Source organism: Verticillium dahliae, genomic scaffold, assembly GCF_000150675.1.
Source record: "Verticillium dahliae VdLs.17 supercont1.30 genomic scaffold, whole genome shotgun sequence".
In the NCBI taxonomy this organism is placed as follows: Eukaryota; Fungi; Ascomycota; class Sordariomycetes; order Glomerellales; family Plectosphaerellaceae; genus Verticillium; species Verticillium dahliae.
Window position 1 is genome coordinate 25,024 of NW_009276933.1, and position 23,989 is coordinate 49,012.

Consider the following 23,989-nt stretch of genomic DNA (forward strand, 5'->3'; position numbering starts at 1 on the left):
TCTCCACCTTTTCAACTTGTCGCGTCTCGCCAAGCCTGGCATGTGTTAGTAAGAGACCACAGGACGAGATTGAACCCACGTTACCCTCTTGATATCCTGTTGCGTACTGCATCCAGAGCCGTTTCCCTGCACTTAGCAAGCCAGATTGATGGAGCATTGCCGACCCATTCCTTGAGTTCTGTAAAGCCTGAAAAGCCGTTCTGCTCCAGCGCGGCGCAGAACGCGCTCGCGGATTTGATGACGGCCTGGAATTGTCCAATATCCCGCAGTGAAGAGGGCACCGCCGCGTCCAGCCACGTGCTGACCAGCCGTGGGACGACATCGCTCATCATGATAGGGCTTAGATAAATCAACAGGTCTGGTGGCAATCGTTTGGCTAGGAATTCGACGACTTTTTGAAGATCGGCAAAAAGATCATCAATCGTTCGTCCAGCCTCGCCTTGCGCCTCGAGGACGTTCTGCATACAGTCAGTCTTGCAACCACAATGCCAAATGAAGAAAGGTTCCAGGAGTAGAGAACATACCTCGCTTGCCTGAATCGCCAACAGCTGCGGTGCCCTCACATCCATTCGAGGCGAGACGATAGCCCGGTCAATGTCCTGCCAAAGCTGGGACATTCGGTCATCAACCTCCTTGTAGGCTTCCAAACCAATGACGGCCTCACTCAGCGTCATCTGCTCAGCTAGTCCTAGTCAGCAGTCTGCAGTCAGGCGGGTGAATCAGCTGCATACTCTCTCGTTGGCTGTAAATGGACAATCGCTTGGTCTCGCTGTCGACATGGACCAACGTGTTCCAGACATGGTCGAACACTTTGTGTACAGCAGACTTGAGCTCGAATGCGCGCACATCGAGAAGGCGCATCACTCTGCAGCTCTTCTTGTTGACAGGCACATTATCAAGCTCGGTCCAGGACTCTGCCACCGGTCAGCTCTTCTCTACGCCCTCTTCATCTTCCGAAAACAAGGTTCGTACTTTCAAGTAACCTCAGAGCGTCCAGGATGCGGCGCTCGTTCATTGCTTGTTCCACTTCGGCCAGCAGGTCGTTGACGTATCGAATGCCCGTCAACGCCTCGTGCAGCTGCTGGCTGTATAGCACCTCCCTCCGCAAGAATTCCACATGGTCTACCGCGTCTTGTATCGTCTTGCCGGAAACATCGGGAGCCTCTGATTGTCGGACAATGTCGTCTGCTAGTCGTTTGGATCGGAGAATGTCTTCCTGCAGCGTCTTCGCGTTTCGGACCCACGAGCTCACGTCGCCCTTCGTTTCCTCGTTGATGATGTGTATCTCAGACTGCTCAGAGTTAGAGCTCGTGTTCTATCTCTCACTAACCGTAGACCGTACCTCGAGCTGGCCCTTGGCCCTCGCCAGAGCCTCGATGGCTGGGGAGAGGTCGCCTTCGGCAAGCGAGAGGGACGACACGCCCTCGTCGGGAAATTCGCCCTGCAGCGCAAATGCCACAATGGCATCACCAAGCTGCGTCGCTGTTTTGGTGTCGGTACCGACGGCCATGTTCGTGGATCGTGTAGGTGCGTGGTTGCTGGCAGATAGCTTCGCCAGGCATGGGAAATACCACGACGTCACCGAATTGTATGGCGTTTGCTGGGGCGCGAGCTCGGGTGGACGTGGTAAAGAATAAAGGACGACGATATGCGGTCTCGCAAACCACCAGTGGCTTCAAATATGTTGGAAGAAAAGGCAGTACTCAAGCAGACAAACCACGTCGTCATTCGTCGCAGGACACAGGACAGGGAAGCTGTCCAGGAAGCCGGGACAAGCTGTCATGTACCCCTGTACCTCAATAGCGGGCGGCAGCGCTTGTCGCATCGAGCAATCCACCGCCTTTCTCTCATGTGCGCGGCTCATTGGCCAATCACACGTGCGTACGCGTTGCCCCTCGTCGAGAAGCTGCTCTTGCACCCCGCCAAAATGTATACCAGAAGACGCTTGGCTTCATACACACATTGTTCTTCTCTATTGTTCAAACCGCTTGTTGCTTCATACCAGCTCACGAATAGAACGTTTGCGTCGTTTCCTTTCCCTCCTTTCCTCTGCCTCCCTCGTCGGCCCTTATAAGAAGCGGGCAGGCTGCGAGTCCTTCTGCCTGCTGCCACCGCCGTTACCCCTCCTTCCCCCCCACGAGTCACAACGCTCCAGACGATTTCAAGGCTGCCACTGAGTGGTGGGCATCGTTGGTCTGTGAGCTCCAGGCAACAGTTCCATTGGCTTCACTCTTTGCGTAAACGGTAAGCAGAGCTGCATGCCTTCTCTTCCTCATTCTCACCTCTATTTCACACACCACTACCTGTTCATCTCTGATTGCTCGTTCAATTCACTTGGAACATACTTTGTTACTCCATGTGGTCCTCCTGCATACCTACCTCCCCGAGGCTCGTTTACTTTCCTGTCAAGGTCGATCAAAGGCCACATGACGAACTCTTTTCCATGCACTGCGCAACACCATGATGGCTAGAGTTAGGACTGTCCCGATCTTGCCAACGGTGCTGTTTGCTCTGTTGGGCATCATCCTGTACCACGTCAAACCGAAAACAGAAGAGTAATCATGTTGCTTCATTCATATAGCTCTTTTGTAGTAGGACTCTGTTTCCTCTGGCCTTGTCACACATGGCATGTCGAGAACAGCGCGAGAGGAGAAACCGCTTCAGTGTCGGGGTTGACTGACCAAGACGACAGTTTCTCGTTTTCAAACAGCACCATCTCCCGCCCAGACAAAATGGCACCAGAGGAACGCCCAAAGCCGAGGTTCCGCAAGATCCAGAGCTTCGAAACCGAGTACGCGCCCTGCACCATCAGCCAGTATGTCTCGGAGCGCAGCGGCATGCAGGTCATCGTGGCCGATCGCCAGGGTCCCAAGGTCAACGGCTACTTCACACTCGCGACCGAGATTCTCGATGACTCGGGCGCCCCTCACACGCTGGAGCACCTCGTCTTCATGGGCTCCAAGAATTACCGCTACAAGGGCCTCCTCGACAAGATTTCCTCGAGGGCCTACTCTGGCACCAACGCCTGGACTGCCACTGACCACACGGCCTACACGCTCGAGAGTGCCGGATGGGAGGGCTTTGCGCAGATCCTGCCCGTGTACCTCGAGCACGTCATTGTGCCCGTCATCACCGATGAGGCCTGCACCACCGAGGTTCACCACATTGACGGCGAGGGCAATGATGCGGGTGTCGTCTACTCTGAGATGCAGGCGATTCAGTACAAGAGCGCAGAGATTGTCGACCTCGCCGCCAAGCGTCAGCTGTACCCCGAGAATGTCGGTTTCCGATACGAGACCGGCGGTATGACGGACGCTCTACGCAACTTGACCACCGACCGGATCAGGGAATTTCATCGGGAGATGTACCAGCCCCGCAATCTGGCTGTTGTCATTGTGGGCGAGACCGATCACGACAACCTTCTCCAGATTCTCGATGACTTTGAAGAAAGTATCAAGGATGACCTTCCCCCCCTCGATGCTCCTTTCAAGAGGTAGGACACCTATCCACCATTCTGCTGCCGACATGTTCTGACCATCGACAGGCCCTGGATCGACTCTGAGCAGCCTCCTGCGCTCACCGAGACCAAGGTGTCCACTGCCGAGTTCCCCGAGGCCGACGAGTCGGTTGGCGAGGTGGTGGTTGGCTGGTTCGGGCCTAACTGCACTGACCCTTTGGCCACTTCTGCGCTCAACGTTCTGCAAACCTACCTGTGTGGCTCGTCGGTCTCCATTCTCGAGAACGTCTTGGTCGAGAAGGAAGAACTCGCCAGCTCTGTGGCTTGCTACTGGGAGTCCAGACCCAAGTCCGTCATTTGGTTCCAGCCTACGAGTGTCGCCACGGAGAAGCTCGAATTCGTCTACAAGAGGCTGATTGAGCTCTTCAAGGAGGTGGCCTCCAAGCCCCTCGACATGGAGTACATGAAGTCGTGTGTCCAGCGCGAGCGCCGACAGGTCAAGTTCCAGGCCGAGTCCTCCGAGAGCTTCTTCTCGAGCAACATCATCACCGACTATCTCTTCGGCAAGCGTGATGGCTCGACACTTCTTGACATGAAGAGCCTAGACGAGTACGACAACCTCGAGAAGTGGACCGACGAGCAGTGGAGGGATTTCCTGAGGAAGTGGATCTCGGATGCTCACCACATTGCTATCCTCGCAAAACCGTCCATGGCTCTGGCTGAGAAGTACAAGACGGAGGAGGAGGAAAGACTCGCGAAGAGAAAGGCGGAGCTTGGTCCTGAGGGACTGGCCAAGCTCGCCGAAAAGCTGGAGGCGGCAAAGAAGAAGAACGACATGCCCATCCCGCCCGAGGTCGTCGACCGTTGGTCCGTACCCAGCACCGATTCTATCCACTTCATCGAATCCGAAACGGCCAAGTCTGGAAAGGCCCGAAGCCTGGGAGTCTTTGAGAATAAGGCGCAGAAGGTCATCGATGCCGCGACCGACGGCAAGGACCCTCTCTTCATCCAGTTTGAAAGCGTGCCCTCCAACTTTGTGCACATCAGTCTCTACTTGGGCACCGCCCAGGTTCCCACCGAAGTGAAGCCTCTGTTGCCCATCTTTGCCGACAACTTCTTCAACACGCCCATTGAGCGCGACGGCAAGCAGGTTGACTTTGAGCAGATCGTCATGGAACTCGAGGAGGAAACCATCAGCTACGGCATTCGGTCTGCGAAGGACATGGGTGACCCGGACAGCATCACCATTCAGTTCCAGATTGAGCCCGAAAAATACGCCAGCATCATCAGCTGGATCCGCACTATGATGTTCGACAGCGTCTTTGACGTGCAGAGGCTCAAGGCTGGCGTGCAGAAGCAGCTGGCTGACATCCCCGAGCTCAAGCGTGACGGCCGCTCCATGTCCACTGAGATCAACATGGCCTACCATCTGAAGAAGGAGTCCTATGCCGTCTCGAAGCGAGCCTTGGTCCGCGCCGTCTACTTGCGCCGAGTCAAGAAGCTCCTCGAGAGCGATCCCGAATTGGTTGTTTCCTGGTTCGAGAAGATCCGCAAGTCTCTCTTCCAATTTAACAACACGCGCATCCTCGTCACCGCAGATGTGAATAAGCTCGAGAACCCGGTCGCTGCGTGGGACGTCCTGAGCAGCGCTCTGCAACCCGCAGGCGAGCTTCTTCCGGTTCTCAAGGCGCACAGCCATCTCACCGAAGAGGGAGAGAACCCGGGCTCCGTCGGCGCCGTCATCGTCCCCATGACGACAGTTGATGGTTCGTACAGCGTGAGCACCTCCAAGGGCATCATCTCCTTTGAAGACCCGCGCCTCCCCGCCATTCTCGTCGCCATCGGCTATCTCGAGGCGGTCGAGGGCCCGCTCTGGTGCGCAGTCCGCGGCCAGGGCATGGCCTACGGCGTCTTCTTCAACCGCGACGTCGACAGCGGCATGATCCAGTTCCGCGTCTACCGCTCGCCCGACGTCTCCAAGGCCATCGCCGCCGCCCGTGAGACGGTCCGCAAGATCGCCGAGGGCGAGGAGCCCATTGATCGCCACCTCAAGGAGGGCGCCATCAGCCAGATTGTCGTGCACTTTGCCGACGAGCAGTCGACCATGGCCTCTGCCGCGAGCCAGAACTTTGTGCTCGGCGTCGTGCGCGGCGTGCCTCTGGACTGGCACAAGAAGATCATGAAGAGCGTGCGGGATGTCACTGATGAGCAGATCAAGGATGTCTTGAACGACCTCATCATGCCCGTGTTTGCGCCGGGGAAGAGCAACGTCATTGTCACATGCGCACCGATTCTGGAAGAGGTACGTTCATTCCTCCGATGAGTGAATGAGAACTGAAATACTAACCTGACTTGTGACAGAATATCGAGAAGGCTCTCAAGGAGACGGGCTACAAGACACAGGTGCAGCAGCTGGCGTACTTCCACGACGACTATGGTCTGAAGCCTCAGGATGGCGAAGAGGAAGAGGAAGAATCGGAAGAGGAGGATGGGGAGGAGGGCGACTACACGGATGATAGTGATGATGAGTCGGACTGATGATTTGTGTGGCGATAAAGGAAAAGACACAGGCAACATGCTAAGCTTGCCTCGTAATCATACAAATCACCTCTGCCTGTGAGCCTCGTAAGCTTCGACCTGGGATGCGTTGTGAGAAATACGACGAGACAAATGACCTCCATCTCCAGAGCCGTGGTTTTTACGCTAAGAGGATCGTTGAACAGCATTGCTCTATCTGCACATATGGTTACAAGCCCCCCCCCTCCGGAGCTCTTCTCCCCAGGCCTCGCCGACCTCTCATATTGTACAAGCCCATCGACCAGACGCCGCACCCTTGTGAGTCGGCCGTCTTCATCTTCCATCGCCAACCGCACGCACGCGGCATCTCGCGCACGCTGGTGCCCTAGTTGGAGCAACCCAGTCGGAGCCTGCCCTTGATCCTCCTCCTCCTGACAATCTTGCGACCATCCTTGGTCTTCATGCGGCTGACGTATCCGTGTCTGCGCTTCTGTATGAGGCGGCTGTTGCCGTTCATCGTGTTGCGAGGGCCGCAGCGAATCTGAGACAGCGCTGGGTGGGCGGTGATGGAGCTCCGGGGCACGAGGTCGGCAGCCACGCCGTCGACGGTTTGGGCTGCGGTCGCTGGTGACGCGGAGGGCGCGAACGGGAGTGTGCTGGGGCGAGTGAAGACGGTCGGGCGGGCGGCAAGGGTCGGTCGGATGGGTGTGAAGGAGGAGAAGGCCCTGGGCGTGGATGTCAGTTTGGTCCCTCCAAGCCGGGATGCGGTGAGCTTGGAGCCACGACGACGCACCTTGTCGAGATGGAGCTCGAGGCCGGGACTGCAGGCGCAGTTAACAGGCGTCTGGTGACGCAGGCTATGGATTGGCGGATCATGGTGGCTGTGGTCGCGAATGCCGGTGATGTGCAGGCGACGTTGGCTTTGGTGTTGAGAAACGAATGTCGCGGTCCCAGATTTTGAGATGGAAATCGGATTAGTGCACTTCAGGGGTCTGATGCATATATGCATCTAAAAAGAAAATGTCCCACAAGCGAAGGCGGGCTGTGGACCAATGTGACGCAACGGATGCTCGTGGTGCGCCAATGAACACGCTTAGACTGAGGTACGAGCTGACAGTGCTGTCGTACGTGGGCTTCTGGACAGTTTGCGCCAGGTTGAAGCTCCCACATCGCAGCTCGCGTCTGTCCTTTTCTTCCGCTCCTTCACCTTTCCTTCGTTTGCCAGTGCCATTGTATCAACACTTGCACTCTTTTCTTGCAACGATGGACTACCTCAACCGCCTCGCGCGGCTCCTGGACCGTCCGCTCTTCCCGTGGAAGAAGCTCATCCTCGGCTTCTCTGTTGGCCAGTTCGTCTTCGAGTCTCTCCTGTCGCTGCGCCAGTACCAGGTCCTCCGCAAGACCAAGGCCCCCAAGGTGCTCGAGAATGAGATCTCTCAAGAGACCTTTGACAAGAGCCAGGCGTATGGCCGCGCCAAGCAGAAGTACGAGCTCATCAACGGCCTCTGGGGCCAGATTCAGAACATTGCCTTTATCCAACTCGACATCCTCCCGAAACTCTGGTCCTGGACCGGCGACCTGCTCCTCAAGTTTGCGCCTGCCCGCTTCACCGGTGAAATATCGCACTCGATCGTCTTCGTCCTGACCTTTGTCCTCGTTCAACAAGCCCTGTCTCTGCCCAGCTCGATCTACTACAACTTTGTCCTCGAGGAGAAGTTTGGTTTCAACAAGCAGACGCCCAAGCTCTTCGTCACGGATATGCTCAAGTCGAACATGCTCACCTTTATTCTCGCCCCGCCCATCCTCGCCGGTTTCCTCGCCATCATCAAGAAGACGGGCAACCAGTTCTTCTTCTACCTCTGGGCTTTCGCTGCCGGTCTCCAGGTCTTCATGATCACCATCTACCCCATCGCCATCCTGCCCCTGTTCAACAAGCTGTCCCCTCTCGACGAGGGCGAGCTCAAGACCAACGTCGAGGCCCTCGCCAAGAAGCTGAACTTCCCCCTCCACGAGCTGTACGTCATTGACGGCAGCAAGCGCAGCGCCCACAGCAACGCCTACTTCTTCGGACTGCCCTGGAAGAAGCACATTGTCATCTACGACACCCTCATCGAGAAGAGCGAGACCCAGGAGGTTGTCGCCGTCCTGGCGCACGAGCTCGGCCACTGGAGCCTCGGCCACACCACTCGCCTGTTCGGCATCTCCCAGGTATGCTCCCTCCCTCTCTTTCTCTCCCCCCGACAGCCCATGACTGACCATCCCCAGGCGCACTTCCTCTACATCTTCACCCTCTTCTCCGTCTTCATCAACAACCACTCCCTCTACGCCGACTTTGGCTTCCTCCTCGAGCACCCCATCATCATCGGCTTCATCCTCTTCTCCGACGCCCTGTCGCCCATGGACACGGTGGTCAAGCTGCTCATGAACATCCTGAGCCGCAAGTACGAGTTCGAGGCCGACGCCTTTGCCAACAAGCTCGGCTACAACGCCGAGCTCGCCAAGTCGCTCATCAAGCTCCAGGTCCAGAACCTCAGCACCATGGACGCCGACTGGATGTACGCGACGTACCACTTCTCGCACCCTCATCTCTCGGAGCGCCTCAAGGCCCTCAACTGGACCTCGTCCGAGAAGGTGGGCGCCGATGAGCCCGAGGTCGCCAAGGCCACCGGCCGCGACGAGCTGTAGGAGTGAGAGGTCGAAGTTAGGAGATTGGGTACGGAGGGCTGAAACAGGCACTCGGGCTCGTGCTGGAGGAGTCGAGTAGTCTGTGGTTTTTGTTGTCATGGTAGAGATCAGCGGAGGCTGATTCCGCTCCATATCCTGGTGGAAAATGCTCATTTTTTTTTTGATCTTTTGGCAACATCGCTGCATGTACTTGCTGCACCAAGTTAACCTGTGTAATCATGACATGCTGCAACGCGTCAAGCTACGGAACTACCTATAAGATACCACTGTCGGTCCACCAACACCCAGGTAAGCAAGAAACACCACGCCAATCACGCCGACGCCCTCGGAATCCGCATGTTGGCCAGTACCCTAGCGAGGAGCTCCTCGCGCGTCGCCGCGTCTCCGGGGAACAGGTTGCGCTGCCCGTCTGTGAGCGAACGAACCCCACACAAGGACGGCGGCGGAGAGGCCTACCGCTGCGAGCCACCGGCGCATCTCCTCCCGCGTCCACTCCTCGGGGTTGCCCGTCGGGTCGGCGGCCGCGGGGAACATGTCGCCGCCGTAGATGCTCCAGACGGCCACTGCTGTGACGAGGCCGCCGAACGCTGCGTGACAGGTGGGTTGGAGTTCCATCCTTAAGGCCTGTTTACATACCTAGAAGCGCATTCTATGCAGTAATTGTTAGCCAAATACTTGTCGCGAGCATACGGTTCCTCACCTTGGATTTCATGGCGTTGTCGAGGGGAGTCGGCATTGTGGCTGGTGATGACGTCGGTGACGAGGGCGGATCAGGGGTTAGACGGATCGTGAATATGAGAGAGAAAGATGTCAAGAATGCGTCACAACTCGGATGCGCACAGACGTAGGTTCGTCTCGGATCTCGAGCACAACGTGGAAAAAGTGAAAATCGAACGGATCAAGTGTCAATGTAAAGTGTCCCGACCAAGAAAAACCTATTATGAAGGCGGTGGCCCGGCTCATGGTCGGCTTTTTGTACTGAGACTAAATTCGGTCTTAAAGGGATGTTTCCGCCACGTCTGCCTGGATTCCGCCACAATGAGGGAGGGTGGATGGTCCGTGCGGCACACTCGCGCGTCCCGAAGTCTGTCAGCCGACGACAACTGCCAGGAACGCGCCGCGTTCACAGCTATCAACACCAAAGGTGTATCGTCTCACGGCTTCAGATGGTGAACTCAATCGCCTCTCACGAAGCTTTTATTCCTACTGCTTCTCGCGATCCTGGAAGTAGAAGCAGATCAATATCACAGGCACAGGGTATGGTGTCGGGAAACCCAACTCGGCAGCCGTGAAAGCCTGCCCCTGTCATGTCAACATGGCCTCTGGTGATGAAGCTGAGCTGCGGGACCTGATCAACGATGTTGTTCAAGGTTTGTGCTTACTTCATACACTTCACTTTTGAAACAATGCTAATCATGGAGTAGCTGCAAAGATTCCCGCCAAAAAGCGATTTGTCTCGATCAAGCCCACCATCGAGAACCTCACCTCACGCGCATACGACCAAGGCCTCTTACCAGACGCGCTGAGCGAGCTCATTTCACTCATCACAAAACCCAGCCACCTTGATCAAGCCAGCCTCAACTCGCTCATCAACAACTTGTACCCGTCTAGTCGTGTTTCCTCCGATGTCATCCTCAGAGTCATTGGCTGTCTTGGACGCGGGGAGCTCAAGCCTTCCTTGCCCATCCAGGCTGGCTTGTTAAGGTGGCTCGTCATGGTGTATCAAACCATTGAGACTCCAGCTATCCTCTCACAGTCATATGCTATCCTGTTCAACCTGCTAGATACAGCAGCCATCAGGTTCGCCCTTCATTTGGGAAATGAGATGGGTGAGATGCGCTGACCAGCGACAGGCCACACCTCTGCCATCTTCTTGCCGTAATAACGCGACGCAAACATGTGCGCCCTTTCAGAATACAGGCAATGTAAACATTCTGGAGCAAAAGAGAAATTCTTCCATCGTGCTGATCCCGAATAGCCTAGGCCTATCTCGACGGACGGGCCATGATCCAGCGTTGACAGGCCTCCTGCGAATATTCAAAGACTACTACCCCGAAATCATCGTTGGCGACGCCATCAAGGGCAAGGCATCTGCTTTCAAGGTGCGCTTCTCTAGCCTGCAACCGGAGAGATACTGAACTAACAACATCAGCACCCCGACACCCAATGGCGCGACCGGCTGGGCGAAATTCAACGCGACTATGCCCAACGCTCCACGGCCGCCAACTCACAACCTCAGAGCGGCTTCACGGTGAGCAGACACGCTGCGGGCGGCGGACGAGGACCGCGTCCGTCTGGTATTCCTGCTGTTCACACTTCGTATGCCGACGAGGTACGAATGCGATGCCCCTCCCTGTCTCCATCTGGTGCTGACACGTGCAGACGTCTGTGACTTTAGAGGAAATCGACAGCGCTGATCGACTGGCCCAAACGCTGGAAAAGATTGAGGTGCCGAATCAGTTAGCTGCTGTCCTTGCCGACCCGCTGCTTCAGAAACTCGTTGCTTTGAGGAAGGACGATGTCATGTCGCGCCGCATCGTGCATTGGTTGGACGCGCTCCTCGACGATGTCGTCTCGGGAAACGCAGACGCCAAGACCTTCGAGGACACCATGGAGGTTCTCCAAGACTATGTCTCGCGCGTCAAAGGTAGAGTTACCGACTAGTTGGTTCCAAAACTCTGTGACTAACATGGTTAGGAAACACCCCCGGTCGTCTTAAACTTCCTGGCCAAACTATTCGAGAGGTGGGACGGCGTCGAAGCACAAGGTCATATCCTCGGCATACTTCAGTACACAACATTGTCCAGATTTGATGGTAGGTATCTGGTTATGCACAGAATTTCATGTCCACTAACAACCGTAGAACTTGAGCGCCTCCTCTTCCAACCCCTCGAGAAGTGCCTTCCCCGAACGCCTTCAAATCAGATCCTCCTGCTCGATACCTACAGAGGCCTGTTACACAACTGGACCTCGGTCCTTCTCGCCCTGGGCAGCATACCGTCCGACACACCTTTTGACGCCGTCAGGCAACTTCAGATTCACGCCAACGCTCTCACGCTCTCGCTCATACAAGCATGCCCCTCAACAGCAACCAACGGCGCCGTCCTCGACTTTTACGAACAAGTCGCCGCGACGACCTCGCACCCCACCCTGCAACCACACGTCCGCATCGCCATCCCGTCGCCGGCGCTCGTCTACCTCGTCTTCTTCTCGCCCTCGCTCGGCAACGTGTCCCGCCTCACCGGCGTCCTCGCCCGCTACAAGACGGCCTTTGACGCCGCCATGGCGCGGTCCAAGACGGCCTACACGTCGGCCGACCTCCGCACCTTCAACAGCTTCCTCATGGACCTCTGCAACTGCCTCTGGCGCGGCCGCGCCTTTAACGCCACCGACACGAACGCCCTCGGCTGCCTCGCGCCCCGCGCCGCCACGAGCCGCTTCCAGCGGTACGCCGAGGACGTCGGCTCCGATCTCGCGCTGCCGCTGCTCTTCGGCCTGTCGCACTCGCCGCTGCTGAGCCTGCAGTCCATCTCTTGCGTGCGCGCGCTCGAGGACGAGGCGTTCCGCGGCGACGGCGGCGTCATGATCGCCACGCGCCACGCCGGGCCCGTGACGCAGGCCAGTCTGCAGCGGCTCGCGGCCGCGCGCGGCCTGCCGCTCAAGTGGGCCGAGTACCGGCTGCAGGTGCTCCGACATCTCGAGAGGGAGGGGTTCGTGGGCGTCATGGACTTTATGAAGAATATCCTCAAGGTCTTGCAGGGCACGGGGAACGCCGCGAGCCAGGGGAGTCAGGGCTCGCGCGCGTCGCTAGGGTAGACGCACCAGGGGGGGGGGCCGTGTTGGGAAGCATAGCTGGCCCCCGAGAAGGGAAATCATGATGCTTGAGATTTTCTAGTTGCAGAAAAGAAGCAAGAGATCTTGTCTAGTTGAAGTTGACGCGATATCTAGCTCCTGACCTGAAAGAGACCTGTTCGTTGAAAGTCAGGGTATCTATCCAAAGACGCGGCTCTCCTTTCCAACTAGAGAAAAAACCGCCGCCCGCCTGAAAGCAAATGGGTATGCTGTAATGTTGAAGCAACCGTAACGCCGCGCAGAGCAAAGTTGAGAATGCCCCCTACGCCCCTCTGATGATGCTGTTTCCGTCCTGGACCTAAACCCTTGGCCTTTTTTCCCCGTCATGCAAGAACCGATGCAAATAGCCTACCTGCCGCCCGGCCCTTCCTCGTCATTACATTTTTATGACGAAAATCGTGCTCGACACACGTTGAAAGGGGGGCCAACTGCCACACATGGCGAGTCGATGGCCATCACGTGCCTACTTCTTCGCAATCTTGGTCGATTCGTCGCCGTAACCACCATAGCCGCCAGCCGAGTAGGTCTTGCCCTCGGGCCCAATGCCGGCCTGCGAGCGAGGGCCGCGGTCGTCGAGATCCTGCTGCAGCCAGCGCAGGACGAGCTGGCCGAGGGTGCTGTTGCCGCTCTTCTCGTCGACGCCCTCGAGGAACTTTTCGGCGCGGTCCCACTCCTTGACGCGGCCGAGGTGCATGTGGACGAGGTGGGTGGGCCAGCCGGCGAGGTTGTCGAGAATGTGGGTGGCGTAGACGACGGTGCAGACGCGGGTCTCGGTCTCGGCGCGCAGCCAGCCGAGGAAGTTGGCGCGGCTCAGGACGTCGAGGTCGACGGTGATCTCGTCGAGGAGCAGGACGGTCCAGGGCCGGATGAGGCCCATGGCGAGCTGGACGCGGCGGCGCTCGCCATCGCTGACGGCGTGCATGCGCCAGGTCGTGTCGATGTCGAGGACGCCGATGAGCTCGTCGCGGCGCTCGGGGTAGGCGTCGCCGCCGACGGAGCGCAGGAGCTCGTTGACGCCAATGTCGGTGCGGACGATGGGGTTGAGGACCCACTCGAGGCCCAGGTAGGTGACGCCTTCAAGGCCCTCCTTGAAGGGGTCGACGCCGCCGACCGAGATGGTGCCTGAGGGGGCCAGACGCTTGCCGGCGAGGAGGCGCAGCAGTGTCGTCTTGCCAGCGCCGTTGGCTCCAATGATCAGAGTGCGAGACTGGGCCGGCAGGTCGAGCGTGATGTCGCGGATGCCCGTGGAGTAGTCGGGAAAGGTGTAGGTCAGGTTATTCGTCGCGAGAGTGGGAGAGCGAGCGGGCGCCATGATTGCGGTTATGGAGAGGTCGAATGGAGGGGCAGAAAAGAAGAAGGAACAGAAAGACAAAGAGAGATTAGTCAATGAGAGGACGACGGGAGGTTCGGATATATAGGCAAAGAGGGGGAGAGGTTGGAAGATGTAGAATTTTCGTGTACTAAGCTGATAGGACTTTTAGGAAAGGTCGATCCAGTGTCGCATGCTCCGACGGCTCGATGGCTCGATGGGTCGCTGGCTTCGATACCCCGCGGCAGCTACCGGCGGTGTTCCTTCGGCATTCCCCGTAGTGATGAATCAGCGAGTCCTCTCAGCGAGTCCTCTCAGCGAGTCCTCTCAGTGAGTCAATCCCTGTAATCCTGGAACCCTGACCTGCCTGGCAGTCTGAGTCTGGATGCTAGGACCCTAGGAACCCCGCCGTGGCTTTGCCTTTGAGTCAAGCCACAGTGCTTTACGCCAAAAGTCGCGACTCACCTTGGGCCCGGGGTCGCGCTGGTCCTCCTCGACGCGTTGGCTCTCACAAATCCCATCCCCCACTCATTGTCCAGCTTGGAGCTACTAGCTTCCTTTGGCTCCCATCTCCAGACTGACCTCAATTTCTGGCGGGACAGCTGCATCGACACCTCACTATTTGCCAAAACACCTTGCAGAAGCCGCCTCACGCAATGGTCACCCTCGATGAGGTCACTGGCCTTCTCCAGAAAAAGTCGTGAGTGCATTGCGTCGCCAATGCCCCCCCCCCGTGCAGGCCAGTACTGACCGCAACAAGGGATTCAGAGACAACGCAGCTCGCAAGAGCACCTTCAACCTACAAGCCCCTAGCCACGTTTCTCTTGAAAAAAGACAGGTCCTACCAGCAACAATTTGCCGACGTTTACTTCCTCCGCCTCACGCGTATCAAACCTGCTGTAGAAAAGATCGCAGCCGAAGCCTGGGATGGCACCGTCATTGGCGGGGAGCCGGCGAAGCAGGTCAATCGAGTCCTCGACGTCCGACAGGGTGAGCTGTGCTGGGTGGCTGGTACCATCTACATGGAGATGCGATTGAAGCCCAATATTCTCGAGGATGTGTCCAAAGACGTAGGTCGTTTCTTCTGCAGAGCTGGTGGCTGCTGTCACTGACCTGCCCCCGTCGTAGCGCTGGATCTCGGCCCCCATCTCGACTGAGAAATACTACTCCGACGACGACCAGGACCAGGTCATGATTGAGGACGACTCGGGTCGCATCAGGCTCGTAGGCGATGTCCTCAAGACGGTCAACCTCGTCACGGGCTGCGTCATCGCTGTCATGGGATCTGAAAACGCCAACGGCGAACTCGAAGTCATTGATATCAAGTTTGCCGACATCGCCCCCCAACCAGAGCGCTGGGATCTTACCAAGCCCCCCTCCAATGGCAAGCAACAGGTCAAGGACGAGGATGAAGAAATGAAGGATGCCCCAACTGCCGAGTCGGGCGGCAGCAAGATTGCCATCGTCTCCGGTCTCTCCTTCTCCGGCCATGATGCTTCGTACGCTGTCGAGCTCGACCTGCTCCTGGAATACCTCCTCGGCGAGTCACTCGATCCATCTGCCCAAAAAGAGGCCTCAAACATCAGCCGCCTCATTATTGCCGGAAACTCCATATCACTGACCGAGGCGCCGAAGCTGGACCCCAGTGCGACAGACAAGAAGCCCGTCACCAAGAAATATGGCTACGACTCGTCTACCTACAACCCGGTCCCCAGCCAGCTGCTCGACGACTTTCTCGCGGAGCTTCTCCCTTCCATGCCCATCACTCTGCTGCCGGGCGCCCAGGATCCCGCCAACGCAAGCTATCCTCAGCAGCCGATCCACACCGCCATGTTCCCCAAAGCGAGACCCTGGTCCGTCCATCCTGACGCGAACGAGGCCGGGTGGTTCGACAACACGACCAACCCGTGGGAGGGTGAAATCGACGGATGGAGAGTCCTCGGCACGGGCGGTCAGAACGTCGACGACGTGTTCAAGTACATCGATAGTGAAGATCGTTTGGGCATGATGGAGGCCATGTGCAGGTGGAGGTGTAGTGCACCTACTGCTCCTGACACTCTTTGTACGTTCCCTGTCCCAGCCGTGGCATGCCGTGACACCATGACTGACGCCGCCGCAGGGAGTTACCCTTTTCAAGATGACGACCCTTTTGTCATCAAGTCGGCACCTCACCTCTACTTTGTCGGGTGCCAGCCCGAGTTCTCGACCAAGGTCGTTCAGGGGCCCGAAGGCCAGCAGATCCGCCTCATCACGGTGCCTTCTTTCTCGGAAACGAAGGAGGTTGTGCTGGTGGACACGGAGACGCTCGAGGTGTCCAAGGTTCGCATCTCTACAGCTACTTGAAGACCCTGATGCTTGACGTGAATGAAGAAAAATGATACCCCTGAGCTTTCTCCTATTTGTCCTAGTTCGAGCTACTGAGCCATCTTCTGCGATCTTTGGAACGGTAGTGGTCATGCGTGTCTAGCAAAGCTTCCAATGCAACCACCCTTGTCTCCCTGGGACGGCTTCCTCAAATCGCGTAGCAAACCATGTCCCCACGGCACCTTGATCATAACGCATAGCCTAGTCCAGCTCCATTTCTTCTTCTTCAACATCCTCCTCGTCCCCGTCGCCCACCGCATCGGGATTGACCCCTCCAAACCAGAAGTATTCCCAATCGTCCATTTCCTCCTCAGAGCACATGCCGTAGTCAGGATCAGCACCAGCCTCCCAGCCAGCCCGGATCAGCTTGGGCAACGTCTGCAGCATTGTTCGTCGATTACCAAGCTTTTCCTCGCGCCGTCTTCGCGCAACCTCTCCCTCGTCTTTTTCGGCCTCCAGTGGCCGCATATCAATCGCAATTGTATGCGGCCGCCCGCCACGGACGCTGTAGTCGGTATGGACGACGATCCGGACAAACTGGCATGGTAGCCCGCGCAGCGACCTGACGACGCGTCCGTCTGGCTCGAAGAAGTCGAGGAAAGTCACCACGCCGTCTTCGAAGCCAGGCGTGATGACAATAGACAGGGTGTTAATATGGGCGCCGGGTTTAGGGGGCAGGTGACGGAAGACGTCAATGGCGTCGGCCATGCTGTGAAGATACCCAAGCTCTGTGCGGTTTCTTTCCGCGACAATGGTCAGATGGCGGAAGAGAGAGCCGAACTTCCGTATCTCAATATCGACGGCGCCGGCGGTGGGGGGTGCCATGCTGGGGGTTGTCTGCGACGGAGCTGGGTTATCATCATCGTCATCCATCTCGTCTTCGTCGACGGCAAAAACCGAGCCGGCTTCAGTGTAGTTATCGTCTGGAAGTTCGTGTGCGACCTCGCTGTCACCGCTGCCGTTGTTGTTGGGGCTGGCCACATCGTTCTTTCCTTCGTTGTTTCCCGCGTCTGCAGGGAACGGGGCATTGGCGACCTCCCGCAGGACGTACTCGAACATGTTGCGACCATATAGGATGATGATGCTCTCGCTGAACAGCAGCTTGCATGTACGCATCACGGCCGTGTCGAGCTGCGGGCCGCGTCCCTTCCAAAGCTTGGCCCAACCCTCGATCAGCCGGATCGGCGTGTCCGTGGTAAGCAGATGCTCCAAGATCATCTCTCGGACCTCCATCGGCAGGGCAAGGAGCCCAGACTTTCGGTTTGTCTCGAGCAGCTCCTCGTCCACCTCCCCCTCCTCCTCGTCCATAGTCTCGTCAACCGGCTCCGCGGCACCTCTTTCTTGCAAAGCCACTCTCGCACCAATCCGCGAACCCCCGACGCCAGCAGCGCCCGCGCGCCGGCGTTCCAGCCTCTCAAGTCGCCGCTCAGCCTTCTGCTTCTCGCGCACAGCCCGCTCGACCTCCTTCGCAGCGCGCAGCGCCTCCCTCAGCGCCTCCCTGACGGCCCTCTTCTCCCTCGTCTCGGCCTCCTTCTCCGCCTTCTTCGCCTCCCGCAGACGCTCTTTGGCCGCCCTGCCCTGCCGCTTGGCCGCGGCCATGGCGTCGGCGAGCCGCTGCTTCTTGCGCGCCTTCTTCCCCTCGGCCTTGCGCATGAGCTTCTTGTATTTTTTCAGGTCGCGCTGGTAGGCGCGCCACATGTTGGGCGCCGCCGAGGTGCTGCCGCGGAGGGCGAGGTTGCGCTTGTTGCGCGGCGGCATCTCGAGCTTGTTGGCGTGTTTCGGGGCCGGCGCCGCGGGCTGGGCGGCGGAGGCGTCGTCTGGCTCGGGCGAGGCGGCTGCGGGAGTCGCGCTCTCGGGCGCTCTGGGCGGACTTTCGGCCGGCATGGTGAAGAGGTCTGAAGCTCGAATGTACTGTTGGGCGGTTCTGCCTGGCAGGCCAGATGTTGTAGATGGATGAAGTTCAGTTGCTGAATTTTATGCCTTCGAGAGGAAAGGATACTGGTTTGTGTGGTTGCCCAGGAAGGAGAAGATTCGCAATGGCCAGTTGATAGGTAACAAAGGCAGGAAGTGCGATTTGCTGGAAGGAAGTCACCCCTTTTGGTTGAGGCTGCTGTGGTATGATTAGATACAGGCAGCAGTTATCAAACGAAGACGACGATATGATTCAGAATGTGCTATCGTAGGAATCTCGAGTCTGGAGGTGTCTTGTGAAATCGGAGTATTTGGGTCTCCTCGTTTTACAGTTCTTAGAAGTTAATGATTGTCCTTTGCTCAATGGCCTCGATTTTATATATCCTCGAATACAATGCCATTAAATGCGTACCAGCCCATCACGTACTTGTGTGATCACAATCAATGCTAACCCAGCAATGTGGTGCTTGGAGTCTGACAATGATGGCAAGTCGAAAGAATAGATTGATCGTATCATTGTCAAGGTCATGATCCAAAACGTCCGTCACAGCCGTTACAAACGTAGGGAGCCGCGAAAGAAAACGAATCAGCGTACATGGGAATATATTGAACCATTTAGGCTGGAGATTGGACCCAGGAATCACTCGGCTTCACCAGATCGGCTGTCACGTCCTGGCGGTCCAGCAAAGGGGACATTTCTCCGGGTATGTCCTTTGACCTTTCTCGAACCTTGCCCGCCCTCAGTATGCAGCCCATTATAAGAGCACTTTGCTGCAAGATCCATATGCCTGTGGCCATCCGAGGAAGGTGGCGTTACGGCTTCTCTAGGATCGTGGCTTCAAATGCTTTCCCAACAAGACTCGGCACCGAGGAATCCCGGACGACCTCACCGACAATGGATCGTGACATGTCATGCGTGGTGTTTCGACGGAGAGGGTGTGAGGGGGCCTTTGCGTCCAAACACGAAAGGCATGTTCCAGGCCCCAGACACCCCCAACATGACCTTCCCGCAGCGGTCAAGGGGTGGTCACGATGGAAGCTTGGCACGAGATTCGGACGCCAACGGCCGTCGACTCAGCGACGGCCGCTAATTGACACCCCGTGGTACGTCAAGAGGCTCTGGAGCGAGGAACATCATGGGGAGGGGGCTCCCTGAAGTTACCTAACAGGAACCGCCGACCCTGGGTGGCTTTTGCGGCTACTGTCGGATCGACGCCCAAGCCATTGCTTGATTTCGCCCCGCGCCTGGTCCGAAATGTTCTCCAGATTGGGAAGACTGGTGGACCAAATTGGCTAGGATCTCTCGCCGCTTTTGCGTAGATGGGTGTTTATGCACATGGTAGTTCTATCTTTGTACAGCCGCAGAGCCCCTCTCACGGCATCCAGCCAGACTCTTCTGTCAGCGGCCATCAGGGTGCTCCGAGACGCGTGAAATAGGACAATGCCACACAGTGCCCGTCGGACTTGAGATGGACAGCTTTGGGATGTGCTTCAGGATTATCCGCCGGTCCGTTGACTCTTGCGTGTGTTTTTTAGGGGACTCGTGTGGCAATGTTAGGGTTGGATTCTCCAAGGACAGTTCCTGAGTTTCGAGAGACTTGGTCTCAGGCTCTGTCGCAGGGGGTTGAGAAGTCATCGTGGGCTGTTCCGTAGGTGGCCGTCGAGTGAAGTACAAAGCCAGGCATGCCAGGACACAACATGCAGTGACTCGACAACCGGACAATTTCAGTTGCGGTGAAAATGATACGAGTGAAGGCTTTCGGACTTGAGAGATGGCCAAATCGTAGGTGTCTCATTCCAAAGATGGCAAGATTACTGATGCTGATGCCAGCTGATATCTGGGTGGCGAGAATCGTCGACTTTGCGGGGTAGGGCGAGTTGCATCTCACATCAATCAGGCAGTCACAGTCTCTACCCACGTGACAAATTACACAGGCAGTTACACAAAGTTTCCGAGGTCACTGCACATGTCTCTCGAGGTAACCTGAGGTAGGTACGGCGGGCACCGCGAGGAAGGAGGGTGCTACAAGGCAGGTGCATGGGAAGTGGTAACTGCTTGCACTTACATGGACCCTGGCAGGTGCAATGGAAGGCCACAGTGCACCATAATCCTTCCACGTATCTTGCGCCATCCACCACGACACACAGATAGACATAACAAACCAAGTTGAGCTCCCAAGAAGCTAACGAAAAACACAAACACCTCTCCCTACCTCAATACTCAACAACATGCCAGGACGCCACGACGCCGCAAGACGCTCCAGACATCGAAGCGGATATCCTGCCGCGTCAGGCGGTTCAGCCGCACCGTGTCATTAGCGCCATGACATCACTGTATTCTCTCGACACTGCCTCCTTCTGATCAGCTGCGAACTCTCCTCCCTTGGGAATTCATTCATCCATTCATTCGGTTCAACCCGTGACGAATGCAATGCACGAGAGGATCCCTCTTCCTCTGAGGATGGCTGAGGCCAGCAGCAGCGACAGCGACAATGAGAGCAGCAGCGGTGCCAGCAGCGCCAGCAGCAGCAGCGGTGACGTCCAGTTGACGCCCTGTGCTTCCGACGACGACGGCTCGGACGGCTCGGATTCTGACCGCCTCGAGGAGGACATGTCCACAAACTTTTACAGTGGCGGTCACCCACCTTGGCGAGGTCACGGAGACAAGCTCGTAGGCATCGTCGACATGGGAAGGTGAGTTACACAGCAGACGGAAAGCTGGCACAATACAGGAGCCCGCCTGACTGGCGACCGTAGTAATGGCATCCGCTTCTCCATCTCGGACCTCTCAGCCAGCATGTGTCGCATTCTGCCCACCGTCCTCATGTACCGGTCTGGGCTCTCCCTGTACGATGCCCAGTTCGATCCCGAGACGGGCACCAAGATCCCCATACCGGGCCGCACCATTCGTCGTGTGTGCTCGCTCTTGCGCCGCTTCCTTGTCGTGTGCAACGATTTTGGCGTCAAGAAGGACAAGATCCATCTCGTCGCCACCGAAGCCACACGCGCTGCCGAAAACTCGGCCGAGCTCCTGGCCGCTGTCAAGTCGGAAACCGGCCTCGACATTGAGCTTCTCAAGAAGGAAGACGAGGGCCACATTGGCGCCCTCGGGGTCGCCAGCGGCTTCCTCGCCATGGATGGCCTCGTCATGGACCTCGGTGGCGGCAGCACCCAGATCACCTGGATCATCAGCCGCGAGGGAAACGTCCGAATCAGCCCCCGGGGCAGCTTCAGTTTTCCCTACGGCGCCGCCGCTCTGACGAAGAAGCTTGACGACCTCCAGAAGGACAAGGACAAGGACGAAGCCCGCCGCGCTGTTGAGGAGTTTCGCCAGGAGATGGTCGCCAACTTTCGTGAGGCCTTCTCCGGCCTAGAAGTGCCCGACGACCTCATCGAGCGCGCTCGTCGCGACGGTGGCTTCCGCATCTACCTCTCCGGCGGCGGGTTCCGTGGCTGGGGTTACCTGCTGTTGCACCTCAACCAATCCCACGGCCACCACTATCCCATATCTATCATCAACGGCTACACCGTCGGCCGTGAGCAGTTTCAGGACACGGAGACGCTCAAGGAGGTGGCGCGGGCGGCCAAAGACGTCTTTCGCGTGTCTGATCGCCGCCGTGCGCAGGTTCCCGCCGTGGCCTTTCTTGTCAATGTCGTCGCCGAGGCCATCCCTTACGGCGGCATTCGCGAGGCTCATTTCTGTCAGGGAGGTGTCCGCGAGGGCTATCTATTTGCGCAGCTCCCCGTCTCGGTGCGCCGCAAGGCGCCCCTCGAGGTCGCGACGCAGCAGTTTGCCCCGGGCTCCCGGCGCCAACTGCAAAAGATGCTCGAGCACGCCATTCCCGAGCCGTCCAAGACGGACGCCAGCCGGCGCTTCCCACCAGAGTTTGGGAATCACGTACTCGACTCGTTCACGAATGTCATGTATTTCCACATGTTCATGTCCAAGGAGACGGCCTCGACAGCGGCGCTCTACGCGACGAGCACGGGCATCATGTCGTCGACGCACGGCGTATCGCACCAGGACAGGGCGCGGCTGGCGCTCATGCTCCAGGCGCGCTACCGAGGCGAGCTGCCGCCACGAGAAGTCGCCTTTCGCGAAGCGTTGCGCTCGACGCTGACGCCGGAAGATGTCTGGTGGGCGCAGTATCTGGGTCGCGTGGGCTACCTCATCACTTGTCTCTACCCAGCCGGGAAGGTTGACACCACGAAGCCAAGGGTGCTGTTCTCGGCCGAGTGGTCAGACCGGTTGGGCAAGTCGGAGGACAAGCCCGGGCTCGTACTGACCATCTCGCTGCAAAAGAAGAAGAAAGACCGCGCACATTACAAGGAGGCGCTCAAGGACAACCTCAAGGTCGTGGAGAAGGCAGGCAAGAAGAAGAACTGGGCGGGGAAGAAGAAGCAGGTGTGGGGCATGAAGGTCAGGGTGAGGGTCGTAAGAGAGGGCATTCTGGAGATGTCAGAGGATGAGGAGGATCTCTAGGTCCTGACGGAGTGTTGCCGGTCGCGAATGGCTTCATGCTTGGCAAGAGAGGTAATGGAGCTGAGGAAACCCACGTGGTATTACATCTAGTCATGAGCAGACGCAAGTATACATGTATGCGATTACTGGAAACTTCAGACATCGAGCCGGTTCGTGTACTGTTGAACAGCCCAGTCGCTCACCCCTTAAAGCGGCGGCGCCAGTCCCCGAATCCCCAAAACAACACTGGCGATGCCTCGACCCCTCTTCCATGTTGCCCCTCACCACCAAGACCCCAAGGCTCCCAAGAGACATGGCCATCTCAGCAGTGTGGCACGCCGCCTCCGAAGAGCGAAAGCTTCGTTCCATGTTCCAGGCCGCGCTCCCCACTCGACGCCAGCACCCTGCCACATGACGCCAACATCACCATACCCCTTGGCCCGATCCTTAAGCAAAGCGGGCGGCTGACGAGACGCACTGGCGCCGTCGGCACGAGACACGGGGCCTGGGCGTCGGTCCCCCAGGAAGGCAGGTGTTCGCCATCGTGCTCAACAAGGAGGGGGGGTGGGGAGCAGCCCCAAGGTTATTTTTATCTTGGGTTTCCCATCTCGGGCGGCGCGCGGCGGAAACTATGATTACCCTATAACTTTCTTTGGTTTACCCTATAACTTTCCGCGGGTTACCCTATAGATTGCTGGTGTTTACCCTATAGAATGCGGGTCTTTGGGGGAGGGCTTAAGGGGGAAGGGGGGGCATGGGGTTGACAGCCGCGTCTACGACGTGATGATACTGGGCAGGGCTGGATTGTTTTGTATTCTTCGTTTCGACTGAAGAGTCGATGGATGGGTTTACTGGTATATGTATATAGTCTGTAGTGTCTGTGTCCCCGTCTTCTCCCTCTTCTTTGACGCCTCCTGAGTTTGGACTCGATAGTACATACTCTCTTTGCTGTATCCTGTCCCTGTTCTGCTGCATCTCGGCTTCCACATCTTGACCTCTGCAGCCCATTCCCATACCGCCAGACCATGGGCTCCATCAGCGCAGAGGCGAAGCTGCCTTGGATCGAAACCCCCCTCATATCCTCTCCTGAGCTCTCCCGTGCCGCCGGCTGGTGAGCATCCTCCCCGAACACAGCATCCCCCGGAACCGCGCATCTGACAGCAGCAACAGCAACATCCTTCTCAAGCTCGAAAACCTCCAGCCCTCGGGCTCGTTCAAGTCCCGCGGCGTGGGCAACCTCGTGCTCCGCGCCGTCGCCGCCTCGGCGTCCGCCGACGTGCACTTTTACTGCTCCTCCGGCGGCAACGCCGGTCTCGCGTGCGCGACGTCGGCCGCGGCCCTCGGCCTCGCGGCGACCAGTGGGAACGCAAACCCCGAAGCACAGAGCAAGGAGGGGGGGGGGGGGGTCCCGGGAGGCGGGCGATTGCGGGGG

General features: G+C 57.7%; 12 protein-coding genes across 12 annotated transcripts in view; 7 read left to right on the top strand and 5 right to left on the bottom strand.

Annotated features, from left to right (window-relative positions):
• Window positions 1-1,510, bottom strand: part of VDAG_09959 (uncharacterized protein) — a gene marked incomplete at both ends in the record, with an annotated part of 3,164 nt that extends 1,654 nt beyond the window's left edge. The window contains 5 exons of the mRNA XM_009655716.1: window positions 85-458; window positions 525-682; window positions 732-914; window positions 973-1,291; window positions 1,343-1,510. Coding sequence (XP_009654011.1) covers window positions 85-458; window positions 525-682; window positions 732-914; window positions 973-1,291; window positions 1,343-1,510 — 1,202 coding nt within the window. The remainder of the gene's footprint in view (window positions 1-84; window positions 459-524; window positions 683-731; window positions 915-972; window positions 1,292-1,342) is intronic.
• Window positions 1,511-2,732: 1,222 nt separating this feature from the next.
• VDAG_09960 (cytoplasm protein) lies at window positions 2,733-5,995 on the top strand (the record flags this gene model as incomplete). The annotated part of the gene is made up of 3 exons (XM_009655717.1): window positions 2,733-3,493; window positions 3,545-5,759; window positions 5,819-5,995. The coding sequence occupies 3 exons, from the start codon at window positions 2,733-2,735 to the stop codon at window positions 5,993-5,995; spliced, it is 3,153 nt and encodes a 1,050-aa protein (XP_009654012.1).
• Window positions 5,996-6,359: 364 nt separating this feature from the next.
• VDAG_09961 (uncharacterized protein) lies at window positions 6,360-6,850 on the bottom strand (the record flags this gene model as incomplete). Its single annotated transcript, XM_009655718.1, has 2 exons — window positions 6,360-6,699; window positions 6,768-6,850. The coding sequence occupies 2 exons, from the start codon at window positions 6,848-6,850 to the stop codon at window positions 6,360-6,362; spliced, it is 423 nt and encodes a 140-aa protein (XP_009654013.1).
• A 387-nt stretch (window positions 6,851-7,237) lies between these two features.
• Window positions 7,238-8,659, top strand: VDAG_09962 (CAAX prenyl protease; the record flags this gene model as incomplete). Its single annotated transcript, XM_009655719.1, has 2 exons — window positions 7,238-8,182; window positions 8,240-8,659. 2 exons carry the CDS (start codon window positions 7,238-7,240, stop codon window positions 8,657-8,659), a joined length of 1,365 nt encoding a protein of 454 aa, XP_009654014.1.
• Window positions 8,660-8,970: 311 nt separating this feature from the next.
• On the bottom strand, window positions 8,971-9,639 carry VDAG_09963 (uncharacterized protein). The gene is made up of 4 exons (XM_009655720.1): window positions 9,350-9,639; window positions 9,296-9,308; window positions 9,116-9,246; window positions 8,971-9,060 (listed from the first exon to the last, which is right to left on the bottom strand). The coding sequence occupies exons 1-4, from the start codon at window positions 9,393-9,395 to the stop codon at window positions 9,011-9,013; spliced, it is 240 nt and encodes a 79-aa protein (XP_009654015.1). The 5' UTR covers window positions 9,396-9,639; the 3' UTR covers window positions 8,971-9,010.
• A 335-nt stretch (window positions 9,640-9,974) lies between these two features.
• Window positions 9,975-12,475, top strand: VDAG_09964 (Mis6 domain-containing protein; the record flags this gene model as incomplete). Its single annotated transcript, XM_009655721.1, has 7 exons — window positions 9,975-10,029; window positions 10,084-10,488; window positions 10,580-10,761; window positions 10,812-10,991; window positions 11,042-11,299; window positions 11,357-11,474; window positions 11,523-12,475. 7 exons carry the CDS (start codon window positions 9,975-9,977, stop codon window positions 12,473-12,475), a joined length of 2,151 nt encoding a protein of 716 aa, XP_009654016.1.
• Window positions 12,476-12,974: 499 nt separating this feature from the next.
• Window positions 12,975-13,823, bottom strand: VDAG_09965 (CCR4-Not complex subunit Caf16; the record flags this gene model as incomplete). Its single annotated transcript, XM_009655722.1, has 1 exon — window positions 12,975-13,823. The coding sequence occupies one exon, from the start codon at window positions 13,821-13,823 to the stop codon at window positions 12,975-12,977; it is 849 nt and encodes a 282-aa protein (XP_009654017.1).
• A 653-nt stretch (window positions 13,824-14,476) lies between these two features.
• VDAG_09966 (DNA polymerase subunit delta-2) lies at window positions 14,477-16,163 on the top strand (the record flags this gene model as incomplete). The annotated part of the gene is made up of 4 exons (XM_009655723.1): window positions 14,477-14,520; window positions 14,581-14,890; window positions 14,949-15,882; window positions 15,940-16,163. The coding sequence occupies 4 exons, from the start codon at window positions 14,477-14,479 to the stop codon at window positions 16,161-16,163; spliced, it is 1,512 nt and encodes a 503-aa protein (XP_009654018.1).
• A 222-nt stretch (window positions 16,164-16,385) lies between these two features.
• Window positions 16,386-18,068, bottom strand: VDAG_09967 (uncharacterized protein; the record flags this gene model as incomplete). The annotated part of the gene is made up of 1 exon (XM_009655724.1): window positions 16,386-18,068. One exon carries the CDS (start codon window positions 18,066-18,068, stop codon window positions 16,386-16,388), a length of 1,683 nt encoding a protein of 560 aa, XP_009654019.1.
• A 922-nt stretch (window positions 18,069-18,990) lies between these two features.
• VDAG_09968 (uncharacterized protein) lies at window positions 18,991-19,415 on the top strand (the record flags this gene model as incomplete). The annotated part of the gene is made up of 2 exons (XM_009655725.1): window positions 18,991-19,199; window positions 19,265-19,415. 2 exons carry the CDS (start codon window positions 18,991-18,993, stop codon window positions 19,413-19,415), a joined length of 360 nt encoding a protein of 119 aa, XP_009654020.1.
• A 1,141-nt stretch (window positions 19,416-20,556) lies between these two features.
• VDAG_09969 (retrograde regulation protein) lies at window positions 20,557-22,578 on the top strand (the record flags this gene model as incomplete). Its single annotated transcript, XM_009655726.1, has 2 exons — window positions 20,557-20,731; window positions 20,828-22,578. 2 exons carry the CDS (start codon window positions 20,557-20,559, stop codon window positions 22,576-22,578), a joined length of 1,926 nt encoding a protein of 641 aa, XP_009654021.1.
• Window positions 22,579-23,582: 1,004 nt separating this feature from the next.
• Window positions 23,583-23,989, top strand: part of VDAG_09970 (L-serine dehydratase) — a gene marked incomplete at both ends in the record, with an annotated part of 1,323 nt that continues 916 nt past the window's right edge. The window contains 2 exons of the mRNA XM_009655727.1: window positions 23,583-23,668; window positions 23,722-23,962. Of these exons, the coding sequence (XP_009654022.1) occupies window positions 23,583-23,668; window positions 23,722-23,962 (327 nt within the window). The remainder of the gene's footprint in view (window positions 23,669-23,721; window positions 23,963-23,989) is intronic.

Coding starts and splice junctions, on each gene's coding strand:
- VDAG_09963 (XM_009655720.1), bottom strand. CDS start 9,395: ATGCCGACTCCCCTCGACAACGCCATGAAATCCAAGGTGAGGAACC. Junction 9,061..9,115: donor TGCGCCGGTGGCTCGCAGCG/GTAGGCCTCTCC, acceptor ACAGACGGGCAG/CGCAACCTGTTCCCCGGAGA.